Source organism: Amphiura filiformis, chromosome 5, assembly GCF_039555335.1.
Source record: "Amphiura filiformis chromosome 5, Afil_fr2py, whole genome shotgun sequence".
Taxonomy (NCBI): domain Eukaryota; kingdom Metazoa; phylum Echinodermata; class Ophiuroidea; order Amphilepidida; family Amphiuridae; genus Amphiura; species Amphiura filiformis.
In genome coordinates, this window is record NC_092632.1 from 53,917,037 (window position 1) to 53,932,124 (window position 15,088).

General features: G+C 36.5%; 1 protein-coding gene across 1 annotated transcript in view; it reads right to left on the reverse strand.

Annotated features, from left to right (window-relative positions):
• Positions 1–2,908, reverse strand: part of LOC140153364 (polypeptide N-acetylgalactosaminyltransferase 2-like) — a 280,543-nt gene extending 277,635 nt beyond the window's left edge. The window contains exon 1 of the mRNA XM_072176095.1: positions 2,644–2,908. Within this exon, the coding sequence (XP_072032196.1) occupies positions 2,644–2,778 (135 nt within the window). The 5' untranslated portion in view covers positions 2,779–2,908. The remainder of the gene's footprint in view (positions 1–2,643) is intronic.
• Positions 2,909–15,088: the final 12,180 nt, after the last annotated feature.

The window sequence follows — 15,088 nt, forward strand, 5'->3', positions numbered from 1 at the left end:
TGAGGGCCAGTCGTAAAAAAAATAATGACGGTCAACCTATATTTTTTCCCAGCCAGAGGGATCAGGCAAGGGCTGATTTCAACCATCATAGCTGTCGCTTAAAACTGAGTCGCTCCTGTGAAGAAAAAATGACGGTTTCTTAAGGCAAATTTAGCACATATCTCTATGGGACTCTGATTTGGTGGTGTGAGATCTTATCATTTATAATATCAATGATCAAACAGAACTTGGAGCATGTACATGTATGCCTACACATATCATACAATACCCAGCACCAGACCCAATGTACAGTGATACAGAAGCTCAAAGGTCTTTCTGTCCAATTAATGATCAACACAAGTTTGATGGCGTGTATCGGGCGGTGTTTTACCTGGTGATGGGAAAATGTAGAGAACTCCCTAAAACTTGCCGTAACTAGAGTTCATGGGATTTATATCAAAGAGTAATACAGAGGTTTGATGGCCTAAAAATATATTATCATAAAAAGATGAAACTATTTCAGTGTGCAATTGATGCGCTTTAACTTGATGTAAATAATTTCAGATATTTGATATTTGATTTTTCAATAGAGCTATTTTTGCGGTAAAAGTAAAGGTTGACTGCCTAAAATCCTTTACACCCATAATGTGTCCTCTGCAGTAAAAACGATTAACATAATGGGTTCGGCTGAGCCTCGCTAATTTACATTTTATTGTCTTGGAAAGGATAGGACATTAATTACCCTAATTATGTAATGATGTATGTCTGCAATGACCTGTTAGTGTTCCAGTATGTCTGTCTCAGCTAATCCAGGAACAGGTTCATATCCTCCACATCAAAACACAGATCCCAGTAAAGGTCTTTTAACCCTAGAGATGGGAGTTGCTTTGGTTTCCAATGTGACTCTTGGTTTTCATCACCAAGAGTTACTCTTAGGTTTTTAATCCTTCAAGTAGGCCTAATATTGGTCATAATTATATGCATGATAAAAAAAAAGCTTGGAAAATCTTTAATCAGATTGGAAATGATATGAATTCAAAGAGTCAAATCACCCTTGGTATTATCAAGATCCAGCTTTTACATGTGGACAAAGCAAAATTATCTGTTATTAAAAAAATCATTTTGAGCTTATGCTTTTAAATGTACATTGTAGGAGCCAAAAAGTGGTACATCAGTGATACATGTAGGTGTAGTACTCCCTTAAAATTTAAAGACCCATTTTTTACCTCACTTACATGTAAAACATTAAAAATACATGATTTGTATATTCACCAACTTTTTATGTATCAATTTTATCATTGTCTCCTTCCTAAAGACCTGTGACTTGATCAAAATAATTGTACTGTCTATCAACAGTGATGTGCATAACTATAACACTCGTCATGCAAGTGATATCCATATTGAGCAAACCAACATGTGCCTTGCGTATAACACCATCAGAATCCAAGGTGCCTTATTTTGTAATAATTTACCACCAATTCTGAAAAACGCACCTTCGGTAGCTGTTTTTAAACAACACATGAAAAAACATCTCCTTGGAAAATATCTGCCAAGTGAATCGTAATTACAATCATGTTTCATTGCTACTTTAAACGGTCTTTCATATTTTACTATCAAGTATCATGTCAGCTTTTGTTTTTTTGGTACATTAGTCAGTTTACCATCAGTTTTATATTTTCCAATTATGTATCATTCCACTCTAAATTGTGTGCCCAGTGCTTGGACAGCCTTTTGGCCATATCTGTTTGCTTTCACTATATGTATTTCGTCCATAGGCACTCAGTGCATGATTTTTAGTGTGTGCTGTATGTTGTAACTTTAGGCCGAGGGCACTGCACCTCACGCTCTGCGTTTAGCAGTGTCCTCATCCATCTCATTCATGTTTTTCTTAAAATAGTTGCTTTTTCCATTATTATTGTACCGTATATAAAATATATCCTTATTCAAGTTATTGTAACTCATTGTATCATAATTATATTGTTGTATGAATTGGAAGAAATAAAATTGATTGATTGATTGATTGATTGATTGAAGTATAAAAACCAGAAAACCTTCCTGATAATGTGGTACCGTATGGTAAGTAATTCATGAATTAAATTAATTCATAATTTTAGGCAACAAATAATTTAAATTAAATAACTGAAATTTGAGTACTGTCTGATCAATCAATATATATCAACTTATCAAGTGCTGTATGTCAACCTTTATCAAATTCAAATATGAAGGGCATGTTTTCACTTTCAATTTTAAAGTTTTCTTTACAAATCAGCAGCATTAAAATAAATCAAGATATAGAATGGAAGCTGAACAATTCATAATGACACATGAGCAGCAACATCATCATGAACAACATGTGTGAGTTGGAAGTGACTTCCACGTTCATGACCTTGGACTTCGGTACACTGTATGGCCACTGCCATTTCTCTATGTGCATTGATGAGTACATGGGTAAGCTTTATTTTGAGTGCAGTTCATTGCCAAGTACATGTATCAATTGCAAAAAATACAGAACTTCAACCAACTAGACTCACGACCCACCAAAAATAAACATTGAATCATGAACTCCTGCTGAACTTAGTAGGTAGTCTGCAGTTATGTGGCCTACAGTTTACCTGCTTTGAGCTATGCTGGGTCAACTTTTATAATGTTTATATAAATACTCACATCATGCTGACTGTCTCGCAGCAATTTAGGCTCTCCTTCTGTACTGTCATGGCTGTTGTGTAGATACAGTAACATGCCTATAATCCAGGCCACTATTATCAGTAATAGCAACCGTGATTTCCGTCGAAATATCATATTGGTTGGTACTAAATTCCGGAGATCAAGTTGGAAGTAATATTCCCAAATCCAAGCAATGAGTGAACCAGTATACACTGTATTTACGATACACACAGTTCCGACTCCACTCGACTCGCGTTAATGGCATACAAGCTCTCCCAATCTGTGTACATATGGGTTGCCAGATGTCTACCTAGGCAGAAATGAGCATTGATGAGCAAATCATAACTTCGTGTTTAACAGCTTTTCACTTTGGTGTCATCTAACATCATAAATACTCAACAAAGTTGCATGAAAGCAATATCTAGGTGTTTAAAATTCTTTCTTAATTAATTTAATTTATGCCCTGATTTTGTTAATTGAGTCGTTTACCTTTCACCAGTTTCTTGCTATCCTTTTTTTATGTATTTTTTTTTCTTTTGAACCGTCTTTCTCTCTTTTGAACTGTCTTCTTTTTTTTCTTTTGGACTTTATTTCTTTTGAACTTTTGGTCTTTCTGCACTTTTGAACTTTCTTATCCTTTTGAACTCTCTTTGATTCTTTTGTTATTATTTTTTTCCTGTTGCAGAGAGGAATTGCTTTTAACAAAAATCTTTTCCATTAAGTCTCAAGTTCCACTAACTTTGTGCAACTTTTACTTTATCTCGTTATCACTACTGAATACATCACTTTCATTACAGTCTAACTATAGCCAGAGGGAAGGGGTGGGGGTGGGGGTGGGGCTGGGGGGGGGGGTAAGTTTCCCTCCACAGAACATTTTTCCCGGGGGCACTCACTAAAAATGGGTGACAGTGTGCGACCACATTGACCCCCATTTTTCAACTATATACCTCTCACGCAATGACCCCCTTTTTCTTTTAATTAATGAACTCCCTCTCACCCAATGACCCCCTTTTTTGTTTTCCTGTCACCAAAAGACCCCATTTTTCAAAAAATTTGGGGCGGAAATTTTTGACTAAATGACCCCGTTTTTTTCATTATTTTTCTTAAAAAATTAAATAAATTTTGATGAAATTTTGTATCAACTTTTATATTTTGACCCAAATTTGTTCCTAAGGAATGACCCCCTGTTTTGGTATAAGATTTTCCCCTGTCTCACGGAAAGACCCCTTCTGGGGGGGCCTTCTCACTGAAAGACCCCCCTTTTTCAGTGTCTAGGCTCTCAAGACCTCTAGTTTCGAACTGCTTTCCGCACATCCCCGTCACTTAAGTCGAGGGCCCCCCCCCCCCCCGGAGTTTTTTAGGGATAAATTGGGGACGGCAAAGAGTAAAGTGGTATTACAATCAATGACTGAAAATGGGACAAAAAAATTGAAAAATAGGGACGAAAATTTGGCTCCCCCCTTCACACACAACGATGGGACTAAGAAAGAAATGGGGATGACAATTTGGCTTTGCCCCTCATCGCAGTAAAATGCTGGCTAAAAGCCTGAGCCGGGGAAGTTCAGAGGACCGCCCCGCGCCACCATTCACCCCACTGCTCGACACCCCTGGTGATCATCCGGTGATCATATTTCTTATTAAAGAATGATGCGGATCAACATCATATCCCCATTTTTATCCAGAACATTGGGACAAGCTTTCAAATGATTTCCCCCCCCCCACAAAACACCACAAAACGGAAAAAATGAAGTCTTTTGGGGAAAAAATGTAGGCCTATATCTTTAATATGAAAGATCAAAATTTCCAATTGATCGTCGGCTTTTCATACATACACTTTAAGTACTGACATATGCTATCATTAGATTTATAAAGTTTACTTCAAGGACTGTTAAACATCAAAATGTCAAAAATATCAAATTTTAATAATTTGTCATAAAATTTGTATTATATCGCAAAAAAAAATCAAAATTATTTGATATCATCAGGACATTCCTCGTATTCAGGATGCAATTCGATACGGTATCTCCGATGTGCTCTCATGTCCAGTACTAGAGGATACCCCAGAATAAAAACAAAAACAAAAACAAAAAAACAACTGTATAAAATCAGTTTATGAAAACAAAGAAAGTGTATTCCCTTTCGTGACAATATTCATGATATTGCATAGTTTCTAACTTTTAAATGTTTTGGCGTAGGCGTACCTTTGGTTCCACAAATCTGTTTTCCTATAACTTGTACGAGGGACTGCAACTACCTGTATAACTTCTTATAGGCCTAATTATTCTGACTGGAAAGACAGTGATCGTGTTTTACGTTCACTCATGAATATGATATGAACTCAAAATAAAATGAATAGATCATTTTATCAGCCTGTCTTAAAAAAAGAAATGTGCAAGTGAAAAGCGCCCTCTTTGGCAATTAGAAAATACTGTTGTGACATGATACTTCCATTAACGTCAAGGGCGCATTCTTAGTTTTCAAATGCCGTTTGTTCTGTTCAATTTGCTTGTTTCAATCTCGAGATAGGCCTATGTTTTCTTTTAAGTAAAACACCGAAGGGGTAAAATCACAATTGTGCCACTTTTACTAGGAAGAGGGCTGTAGCCTGTACATGTAAATCAATGATAGCATTAAGTTGAAAGCTAAGCATCGTGTCACAACAGTATTTTCTAATTGAGATGGCATTTTCCACTTGCACAATTTTATTGAGACAGGCTGTATTTTAAGTATTTAAAAAGAAATAAAATAAAAGCATAAGAAACGATATCATTGTTTTCCCTTTGTTTTAATGCGCACTGCAAGTAGCCCAGCTCGCTTTTTTTTTTTTTTTAATTTAAATCCTTTAGATAATCAAAAATAACTTTTGAACCTGAGCATTAAATGAGCAAATGAAAACCAACGAAACACTAGATTATGTTTGCACCCGAACACTTTCAACACTGCTCAAATTTTACCAGACATTGGTTTTACTAAAAAAATGTACTTCAATATGGCAACAGTACGTTTAATCAAAAACACCAAATAGAGGTCGCTGTTTATCATTTGGAATCTGGAATCAGCCAGCAGCCTAACTCTGCCCTTACCCAACCTGCTCCAACACTGACTCTAGACTCTCATAGCTGTCAGATTTTAGGCAGTTTTATAGCGAATCTGGGGAGGCGTGCAGAGAGGGGAGGGTGTGCAGGGGTGCGAATATATAAAATGGTCCGGGTTTTTTTTTATCCTGTACTGAACATTCAGTCCTTTTTGAAGGAAAATTCACAAGATTCCCTTTTTTTCTGTAAAAACGTTTTTTGAAGTTTTGTTCAATTTAGGCCAATGAAAGTCAATTCCTTGTTTCCCGTTACACAATTTTTCATGACTGTGTAGGTGACCATTTCATTTTTCATTATTTCATACCATTTCATTATTGCATCGGTTACAGGTGTAAACCAATAACTACCCATGTAGGGCCTATACATGCGATAAATCAGTTTGTAGTTTACAGATGTAGTTTACAACCACATGAAGGTGATTGTACAACTATTATCAAAAGTTTCACAATATTTTTTACGGGATGAGATCAGAGCAGATCAAAAAGTGCGGAACAGAGAAGTGAGTAGGTAGGCCTATTCATTATTACTTCATTATTAATCATATACCATGCTCCTACTGCAAAGAAAATCCCTGGAAATCAACAGAAAGAGATTTATGATAGGCCTATATTTAAAACCACAATTATTTATTGGTATATGTTAAAGTTGGTTAGGAATCAACATTTTATTCAAAATAATGAAATATTAGGACAGCAATTGGTTTTGAGGGGAGTAGGGTGACGGGAAACAAGGAATCGACTTTCATTAGCCAAATGGTCTTTTAAAATCCTGACTAAGGGTTTGAGGTGTGTGTGACTGTGTGATGGGGTGGGGGTATTTGAGGACCTATATGCAAAGTTTTGTTCAAGTTAATGAAATACTAGCTGCTTTTTGCACCAAATCGCCAGATTCAGTGAATCATGGCAAGTGTGCCCTTCCCGCATATGAGGGAAGACAGTGTAATGATAGGCCCACAGACATCAAAATTCAGTATTTGGTTCATCAGAAAAAACAAAACAAAATAAAATAAATCTGAACTCAGTTTGATTGTAAAAATATTTAAATTTTTTTTTTTTGCACAAATTTTTTAAAAAGATTTTGATAATATTCCCTTTTGGATTCGATTGTGATGTTTTTCACATAAAGTTTGTGGGGCTTAAGAGCACATCAAACACACCAAATTGCATTTTGAATACCAGGAATGTCCTTCTGAAATAATAATTTGTCATAAAATTTATATTATATCGCGAATTTCAACCAAAAAAAAAATCAAAATTATTTGATATCATCAAGACATTCCTTGTATTCAGGATGCAATTTGGTGTGTCTGATGTGCTCTCAGGCAGGCCCATGAAGGGGCTGGGGGGGGCAGACGCCCCACAAATCGCCAAAGGCCCCAAAAAGTCCCCCTATTTTTGAAAAAAAAGTCCACTTTTTCAAAATCTCCACCCAGTCTAAAAAGGTCCAAATTTTGAAAAAAAGTCCACTTTTTTTAAAATCAGCCCCCTGCCCCCCCCCCAAAAAAATCCTTGTTGCAGGCCTGCTCTCAGGTCCAACAAAAATATGTGCAAAGAAAATTAAAGGGTGTGTTACAACAAAATCCTATTTAGTGTAATCAATGTTTTTAAGAGTATAGAGTCCCTGCATACTTTTATCGATTAGCTCCAAACAAAGGATTTGAACCGGTGTCCTTCACCGTAATCATGGCGCAGTGCAGTCCATTCAATCAAATGTCAGAGGATGATTTAAGGAAGCCCCATCATGCACTGTAAAAGTGTTGTCACTAGAGTTTCAACTGCCACTTTACTTTTCAATTCCCATTGAACTCTGTGCAAAAGATGTTGTTTTAGAATTGCCCGTGTGTCATTATTAGTTGGTCGATTTCAGATCTAAAGTGATGTATGCATGAATGATAATCCACACCTTCTGTAGATAACATAAAATGTGAAATCGACCAACCTTTAGAAGGTGTTTTTATTGTAAATATATCTGTCCAAATTCAAATTTAACCATGCACGTGTGTATGCAGTGGGCGGGCAGTGGTGTCATGTTCACTCACACAGCTGTGCTAACCGCAAGACTTGCTGGGAAGTGCTTAAATCATCCTCTGATCAAATGTTGTCATCAACCTATTTGATCTTAGTGCATTTGTTATGTATGCGAGATGAACTGTCGCAGTAGATTGCAATCATGTTTTTGTTTAATGCATTTGTGAAGTCTGCCATATTTACGGTATGATACGTCAACCTCTATATGTATGACACATATGTGATGCGATCAAGCAAAATCAGTTGGAACTCGGAAATATTAAATTTTCAGTTTCTTATAGGATAGAAAAAAACATTTACAAAGCTGGATTTTGCAGAAAACCCCATTGAAATTGAACAACCAGTTCCAAAGATATGAGCAATTAAAGAGTTTCCAAAACAAGAGGAAACAAAAGGAAATATTTGCTTTGTTTGGCTATATCTCAAAATCAATATTTCCGAGTTCCGACTGATTTTGCTTGATCGCATCACATATGAGAAACTTAAACAAAACACCCTCTCACTCTACAGTAGCCTCTTTCACAGGACTTCATTGATTTTTGGATTTAAATATCATGACAAATTGAAACGGTGAGCTGACACAGATATACAAGCTTACCAAGATGCAATGTTTTTGTTTCTTTTATTTATAATCAAGTAAATATAGATGACAATTATGCATGACAAAAAGTAAGAAATAAATTAAAATGATCATAAAACATTCAATGGTTAAAATCCCTGCCATGCTAAAAGAAAAAAAATGATTCTAGAATCCCACAGCAAAGCTGTAGTTAAAGAGAATTAGAGAATAATGATAGATTTTGTCTTTTGCCTATCAATATCGTGTCATAATGGATGGACTGGCCAATATTTTGAGTAGTGGATGCGGGCGCAGCGGTATCCACTACGATACAAATATTGGCCACCCCATCCATTATGACACGATATTGGATAGGCAAAAGACAAAATCGTATCTTTTATTCTCATTCTTATTCAGTTTTAATGTAATTTTTGCGAGAAAAACTGCCTTTTTTCAGAAAAAAATAAAGTTACTTTTGTGAGGACATCCCTGTTGTTTTAAATGAACGAAACCATCACAAACATCTAAGCCGCTGAATCGCGTTCTTAGTTCTCGTGACGTGTATTACGCTAACGCATTATCGTATGCGATCATTGAGGAGCAACAAGTGTGCACGCCGTATGGGCGGCGCCCTGACTAATATCACTATCAACTATTGTGAGATATTATACACCAGAAAACCAATCAAATTACGTGAATTCTTTACAAGATGCACCCATTGAATAAGAATAGCCAAATCACTGATGTCCTCCTCCCCACAAAAGCTGACAAGTGTTATACTGTTAGATGTGTACTATACAGAATGCAGACATTGACAAAATGTTTATAGAGCAACTATTGCAGACAGGACCTTCTTGCCCTAAGCCCTTGTTTTTCTCCATCAACATTTTGAAAACACTGCCATGGTATTCCAGAGGTGGTGAGTGGGGCATGTGATCCATTAGGCTATTCCATTTGAATTCCATACTCCATTAGTGGAAGATGTGGAAATATTTTCCACATTGGGAGTATGAATTTCATATGGAATGACAACATTAGGAAGCTCCATTTGAAACTCACCCACTGTCAGTAGAAGATTCAGATTGAATCTTTCTCAGAGGGTGTATGAAATTCAAATGGAGCTGCCTAATATGGTCATACCATTTGCAATTCACGTTCAACCTGTTGAAGATAAAATTTTATACAGGGGGAGTGTGGATTTGAAATGGAATGGCCCATTGGACCTCTTCCTTCAAGGATTGTGCCCTATCATGTGCCCACTGTGCTGGTCTCATGATGGGCTGGTCATGTGAAATATTCTATGGGTCAGCAGAGTTGCCACACCTGTCATTTGGTAGCCCATTATGTGACTGTCAACTATGACCACCATGATATCATTACTTTTAGACGACTTCAGAGCTTGCGTGGGCCAGTAGGAAAACATTAATTTTAGTCCCTTTTTATTTAATTTTGTTAAAAAACAAAACAAATTTGACCGAGGTTTGGACCAAAATAGAAAATTCTGGACATTAAGACTCATTCCTCTTGATTGTTCCATGGCAACATAGCATTTGTTATTTCTTGCATCTCTGTTCATCTTACATTTTATCATGTTCATGTAAGAGAAATGCAAATCATCTTATCACCTGCACTAGGCTACCCCAGTTGAAATCCATACATCTGCTATGGAAGACATGACTTAAATCTTCCACACAGGGAGCGAGAATTTCATGTTCATGTGAAAGCAATGCACATCATCTATTACTGGCATTCACTGTACACAATGTGCGAAAGGCAGGTAACACAATGTCAAAATAATGTGTCGCAAGACATGTGCATAAACTTCAAAATATGATAACATCTTAGAAATGATAATGGTAGAACTTGGACTCCATATACTCCACAACATTATGGTCAAATCAGCCATATTGGATTGTCACTCATAGAGATAGACACGGCTGCCTTACAGCCCGGGCTTACAGCATCCCCGATTGGTTAATTACATGATATAATCATCTGAGTAACCAATCAAAATATAGCTTTTAGATTTCTTAACAATGTTTAAGCTTAATCAATCCCCATCAGCCCTACTGAATATTCAAACCATATCACTGATTGGCTCAATCAATGATATAGCCCTCTTTGTAACGAATCTAAATAGTTGTTATAGACCGATAATGCTGCTAATACTCAATTTTGGGCTTCATCTGAAAAATACTGGAAGTACAACATTCCAGCATTTTTTGGCTAAGCCCAAATCAAGTATAATTGACACCTTCAAGCATGAGCATTACAAAGGTGTGGCATGTAGTGCTTAGCATGCTTAACTGACACCCAGATTAAAGCCCATGGCAATGTGCATCTGGAGGCATCCGTATGAGCGAGAGAGCGACATACCAACATGGTAGAGTCCAAGTTCTCCCTTTGAATTCCATGGATAAAATTTAAAATGTACTCAGAAATTTACAACTATTAGTATTAACAATATTTTTTTTGACAAATCATCTACCAGATATCTTTACATAATTTATACATGAAATACAAAAATAATAATACTCTGTAGTCTGAACCACATAAATATTCAATATTTAGATACAAGTAGGATATTAAGGAAGTCCCATTTACTTCATAATCAAAATATTACCATATTTGAAATACAGGACCTATTTCCTGATCAGTTGTCACATGTTGGAAGTCCTTTAGAACCCATTGTAAGTCCACATTCAAGGGGTTTAGGGCTTACAAGTCTCAACTCTTTGTAAATTCAATCCCAGGTACACCAATACTTATATCGTGATACAACTTGACTTGAAAATGCACTAAATGTAGTCCTACGTATATGTTCTTTTGGGCATGGATACTATATAATGTTGACAGTAGGTGCTGGGCACGGCTGTCTGTGACATTCGATGGACTGAATAAAACTTGTAGTTTGTGAAGTTCAAAGAAGGCATGAGCATTTGTAACAGACTTTCTATGCTGGTTCTGATTATCTATGGATGTTGGGTCCCTATGTCTTTTTTCGCACCCTCTTCAACTGACCAGTGACATAGGTATATAAGAAACCAAAGTATTCAATCAAAAAGTCCTAAGAATACTATAACACAGTTCAACCCAATTACACCTAATGATATACTGCACAATTCCTATGATCCTTCACACAATAATGGGAAATATTTGAACAGTATAAAACTGGTAAAAGCAACCAAAATAGCTCAATTTGGGAGCATTTGTCAACTTTTGTATCTTTCAAAAAGCACCCAATTTGGAATCTTTATCAGTAACATTGGGGCACAAAAGTAATCTCTTTCCTATATGTGCAGACTACTCTAACTTTTAAATGAGTTACTTCAGATATGATTAATTCAGATCTTTGTGAAATCTCATTTTGATAGTTCTAAACTTTTCTGATAACATACAAAGATATGTCATCCTGGTACTATTTCCTAACATTCCTAACAATCATTGTTAAGTATGTTAATCGTTGTTGTCAACCCGTTGCCTCGTTGGGGTTAGCATGGGCAGGACCCTTTATTTCATTTTTCATTGTCTCATTTTTGGATGCTATGTTGATGGGATGCTCATTGTTTTGTCTTTCTTTGTGATAGTCACTATTCTCTTAAACAGAACATGAGAACTGTAAATCAAGCATTTGCTTTTGCACCAAGTTACCCCCTTGCCCAGTATTAAACCCATGAGTAGTACCTGCTGATTGGTTACAACAAGATTATAATTATTTAATGAGCCAATCAGGAACATGGTAAGAGTAGTGGTAGGGCTGAAGAGGATTGAGCTTAAATATTTAGAAGCTGTATTTGAATTGGTCACTCAGATTAAAATCACATAAATAACCAATCAAAAACATTGTAAGAGGGACGGTAGTTCTCAGTGATTCAAAGCCATGGCTGAAAGCAGAAAGGTAAACTTTGGCACGAAGAGCAAAATTTGATTTCCCAAATAAAAATGTAAGAAACTGGGTGAAATTTTACTTGGCTTTGAGTATGCATCCAGGCCCAGTATCAGACACTAGAATACTGTTAATGTCCATTACACCACCTACCATATTTCTTCTATTTATGTCATTGCAACTTTGCAAGCATGATGAAATTACATTTCAATTCCACCAAGGTGGAATAATCAAATTAATAATTATAATCAAATTAAGTATTTCTTGGCCAAACTGGAACACTCTGAACAATAGTGGCTCCGCGATAAACACACACGAATATAGCGCGATACCGAAGAAAGTATACACACGCCTTACACTGCGTACACGCTTAGTACACTACATGGACACAACACGCATGTTCCAGTTTGGCCAAGAATTACTTTTTTGATTATAGTAGAAGAAGAAATGCTATATATATACAAAGCTTGAGCATAATGCACATGTGACTTTATCATTCAAGTATAGTCCCACCCCTTTTTAGGTAACAAATTTACAACATTGGAGGTGGGACTATTCTTTTAATTTCATTTTTTTAAATTTGTTGATTTTATTTTAAGTGTCCCTGAGCCTAGAGCTAAATGCTAGGATCATTTATGGTTGACTTATTTGTGTTTCTAATATGCAAAGTTATTATTTGTGTTCAAAATGCATTGGATTTGTATCCATTTTGAAATCATAGACATGAATACAAGTTATAACTTTGGATATTAAAAACACAATATTTTGTTTGAAGTCAACCATAAATGATCCTAGCATTTAGCTCTAGGTCCAAGGACACTCTGAAAACTTTTTAAATTCATGTATAGCCCCCCCCCCCCTACCATTGTGATAATTTTTCACCTTAAAAGGGGGTGGGACTATACACGAATCAGTACAGAAGTAATTTTGAAACTGAGTATGTTACGTAGGATTTGTTAATTTTCCTTGTGGTGAATGCATTCTGTCATGACAGTATTGCTCATATTCCATTTGTTTGTGACAAATTGTACATATTGTTGCATATTGAGAACAGTTAAATTGCACTTGTGAAGAATGTTAATGCAACACTGTAGTTGTGCTGAATGCTGATGCTTCACCAAGATTAGGATTAAGAGTCTACATTTCATTTGGCAAAACAAGATAATATTTTTAATTAAAAAAAATAGTGCTATATTTATCTGGATTCAGGAGTAGAGTGAAGCATACAGACTGCCTCCTGTCTTCATTATTTGAAAAAAACAACTGGTCAGCGAATCAATATTTCATACTTTTTTAAGACATATTTTTAAGACAATTCACTGACCCTACTTGGCACGTACGTCTACCCATGGAACAGAATTTTTTTTCGTCGCCTAATAGTCATTATGAATATGGCAGTTCTGACTATTTAGTGACCACTAGTCAACTTCAAGATAGCTGACATTATGTAGCCCTAATATAAACTCTCTACTGACCATCACTTTGTAAATTTGAGAACAAACCAAAAGTTTATGTCCTATAAACGAACGTCTGTTCATAAGGGGGAGGGGGCCAAAAGTCAGATTATGTTTGTCAAAAGAATAGTTAAACTATTGGTAAAGTTTTTTTGGGCTGAAATTTTCAATATTTCACACTTGCATTGCAGGGAGCGAGAGGTCAGCCTTCGCCTCTGTACGAAAGCATTTTCGTTTATCGGATTTACCAGACTTTTGGTTTGTTAACCAAGGCTCCAAATCATTTCCACAAACCAAAAACACCTACACATGATGCATTACTACAATATATTTATATAAAAAAAACCTATTAGTTACACCATTTATATTATCCCATTGCTCCACCATACATGAAGCTAGGGCAGGCACATTCCCTTATATTTTACAAAGATGATCAACCTTACAAGGCTATACAGCCATTTAATTCTGACACCCAAAACATATGACCCATATATCAATATTCTGATAGAATATGTCAGTAGCAATTATATAACCTGACCCTGCTACTGACTTTGAAGTGAAACAATTTTCTGCATAATTCTGTGGTAAATTAGGCCTCCAAAAAAGTTGTTGTGTTGCCCTCCGTGGCTGGGTCAAAATCCCGAACATCTACGCCCATATTTTTTTCAATAATTTTCACATGTTTTTTAAAAATAATTTTGTTTGCAACAAATGGGTTTTTTCGTCACACCCCAAGCCTATCCCCAATCCCACACATTCGATCAGTACTTTAATTGGATAGTAGTTAGTAGAATTAGCCAACTTGGGCTCAAACCCTGGTAGGACAAGATACATTTTCATGTATGTTAATATTGTTAACTTCAATAAAATGTTCAACATCGGGTAGAAAATACAGCCAATATGCATTTTCCTCTCTTCACTCAATGTTGCTGTGAGATAGTAGGTATCATCAAATGGTCAAGTTGGTTAAAAAAAATATCCGGCCGACTGACCCACCAGATTTTAGGCTTGGGAGGGCAACACAACAATAGTTTTGGCCTTGGAGCACCCTCGAATAAACGGAGGCATGCCTCCAATAAGCGGAGATGTACCACCAATAAACAGAGGAGTGCCTCCAATAAACGGAGGAGTACCTCCAATAAACGGAGGTGTGCCTCCAATGAACGGAGGTGTGCCTCTAATGAATGGAGGTATGCCTCCAATAAACGTAGGAATGCCTATAATAAACGGAGGTGTGCCTCCAATGAATGGAGGTGTGCCTCTAATGAATGGAGGTGTGCCTCTAATGAACGGAGGTGTGCCTCCAATGAACGGAGGAATGCCTCCAATAAACAGAGGTGTGCCTCCAATAAACGGAGATGTGCCTCCAATAAACGGAGGTGTACTTCCAAAAAACCAGAGGTGCTCCTCCAATAGACGGAGGT